Source organism: Hyaena hyaena, unplaced genomic scaffold (assembly GCF_003009895.1).
Source record: "Hyaena hyaena isolate Hyena2069 unplaced genomic scaffold, ASM300989v1 scaffold_3423, whole genome shotgun sequence".
Taxonomy (NCBI): domain Eukaryota; kingdom Metazoa; phylum Chordata; class Mammalia; order Carnivora; family Hyaenidae; genus Hyaena; species Hyaena hyaena.
The window spans coordinates 1-2159 of record NW_024084051.1 but is presented as its reverse complement, the minus strand read 5'-3'; the positions used below and the strand labels follow the sequence as shown (position 1 = coordinate 2159).

At 43.8% G+C, this 2159-nt stretch overlaps 1 protein-coding gene across 1 annotated transcript; it reads right to left on the bottom strand.

Moving 5' to 3' along the window:
* Window positions 1-434: 434 nt before the first annotated feature.
* LOC120227763 (thioredoxin-dependent peroxide reductase, mitochondrial-like) lies at window positions 435-1314 on the bottom strand (the record flags this gene model as incomplete). The annotated part of the gene is made up of 1 exon (XM_039225801.1): window positions 435-1314. A coding segment is annotated over one exon (792 nt), but the record flags the coding sequence as incomplete, so codon positions are not given.
* Window positions 1315-2159: the final 845 nt, after the last annotated feature.

Genomic DNA, 2159 nt, shown 5'->3' with positions numbered 1-2159 from the left:
GTTTTTTTTTTAAAAAACACTGAGATTTGTTTCAAGTACACATACATCCACTGCAAGAATTAAAGCAGTCTGTTGATGTTAACACCTTCAAACTATGATCTTTGTTACTTGAAAAGAGAATTCAGTTTAGTACAAAGAAATCCAAGAAGAAAATTTCAGGACCCTTGATCAGAATCTTTCGGAGCTTGTTAGACTTCTCCACTGCACACAGAGGTTCAAGTAAGGCTGAGAGAGAAGAGGATTTACTCTTCCCATTGAAGACACAATCCAAGGAATAGGTGATCTAGCAAATTCTATAAACTAGCTAGCTACCAACAGGTTACCAATAAAGGACGCTCTGTGTGAGTACATGTAAAAGCCTTAGCCAATGTTACAAAAGGAAAACACTGAGTATTATTTATGAATACAAACATAATTGGTTTTTTCTCTTCTATAAATAATCATCTTTGAAATGCTAATAGATGAGTTCCAACTGTGATTCTTTTCTGATGGGAGGAGCTGCAGGTACACGGGGTGGATGATCTACTGGTTTACCTTCTCGAAGTATTTTCTGGAAGCAGTTGGATGTGGCTTGATTGTAGGAGAATCCGGGGTCCAGTTTGCTGGGCAGACTTCTCCATGGGTTTCCACAAATTGGAACGCCTTCACCAAGCGGAGGGTCTCTTCCACGCTTCGGCCCACGGGGAGATCATTGACACTCAAATGCCTGATGATTCCATTGGGGTCAATTATGAAGAGACCTCTCAGAGCAACACCAGGGCCTTCCAGCAGCACGGCGTAGTCTCTGGAAATCTGTTTAGTCAAATCTGACAAGAGTGCGATGTTCATGTGGCCCAAACCGCCATTCTTCCTCGGTGTGTTTATCCAGGCGAGATGGGTGAAGTGCGAATCCACCGAAACCGCAACAACTTCACAGTTCACATCGTGAAACTCCTTGGCTTTGTCACTAAAAGCAACAATTTCTGTAGGACACACAAAGGTGAAGTCCAAAGGGTAGAAGAAAAGCACCAAATATTTCCCCTTAAAGTCATCAAGGCTTAGGTCTTTGAACTCTCTGTTGACAACGGCGGTGCCCTTAAAATAGGGCGCGTGTTGGGTGACGGCAGGAGCATGGTGTGTGGAACTGGTGCTAAAAGCGAATTTTGCTTGGGCAGAACCAGACCACAATACATTTGTCAAGCATGTTCTTCGGGAAGCAGCAGGTCGAAGGGCTGCAGAGGCAGAGATGCCCCAAGGAATAGCACTCACATGTCGGGCAACCGAAGCCCGGAGAAACCTTCCCACCGTGGCCGCCGTCTCCAGCGCGCGCGGGACCTATTTTCTGTTTTCTACAACCAATCTCTTCTTATCCTCCAAGCCTCTTTTTCATGATCAGAATACATAAATAAATAAACATATGGATTAAAATTCTCTTGTCTCCTCCTCTGTGAAATCACTAATTTGAGTGAAAATAATTTAAACTCCCTGTTGGAGCTATTACTTTCCTCCCACAGATCTTCCCTCTTATTCCTCCTTCTCAAAGGACATCTGACACAGAAGAAGCCAAGTGTCCACATGCTGGTGGAGGGAGGTTCTCCTAGTCTGGCTCATGATCGGCGTTCTCGGGCCTTACAGGCCTCCGCTAACAAGTCTCTCATAACACGATGGTGTCCAGCACAGGTGTCTATTGTATGACACTGGCCACTCCTGCTCGTGACCCCGGATCTCCCTCTGCCTCAGGTCTCAGCTTTGTTAACCAGGGGCCTCCCTATTGTTACCCCAGGTCTCTTCTTGTCAGTAGATTCTGTTAGTGCTTCTTCATCCCTTACGGGATGTCATGGAGTTTCTTTTGTCCTAGGAAAACAGTTCCCGGGTCCATAACATCCCACCCCTGTTTGCTTGTTTATTTCTCCTCTTTTCTCACAGTACTCTATCTTTAAATTGGGGAGTATTTTGCATACTAAACATCCATGCATGGTAAGTATACAGGTGATGGATTTTTGTGGATATAATATATTTTCCTCAATCCAGAACTTTTACAAGTTACCTTTCAAGTAAATCCATCTGTGGGAGGCAAGCATTGCTTTGAATTTCTTACTCAACATAGATTAGATTACTGTTATAAAGCGACATACAAGTACATAAGTGCATTATCTATCGTTAAACATAGTAGGTTGAGA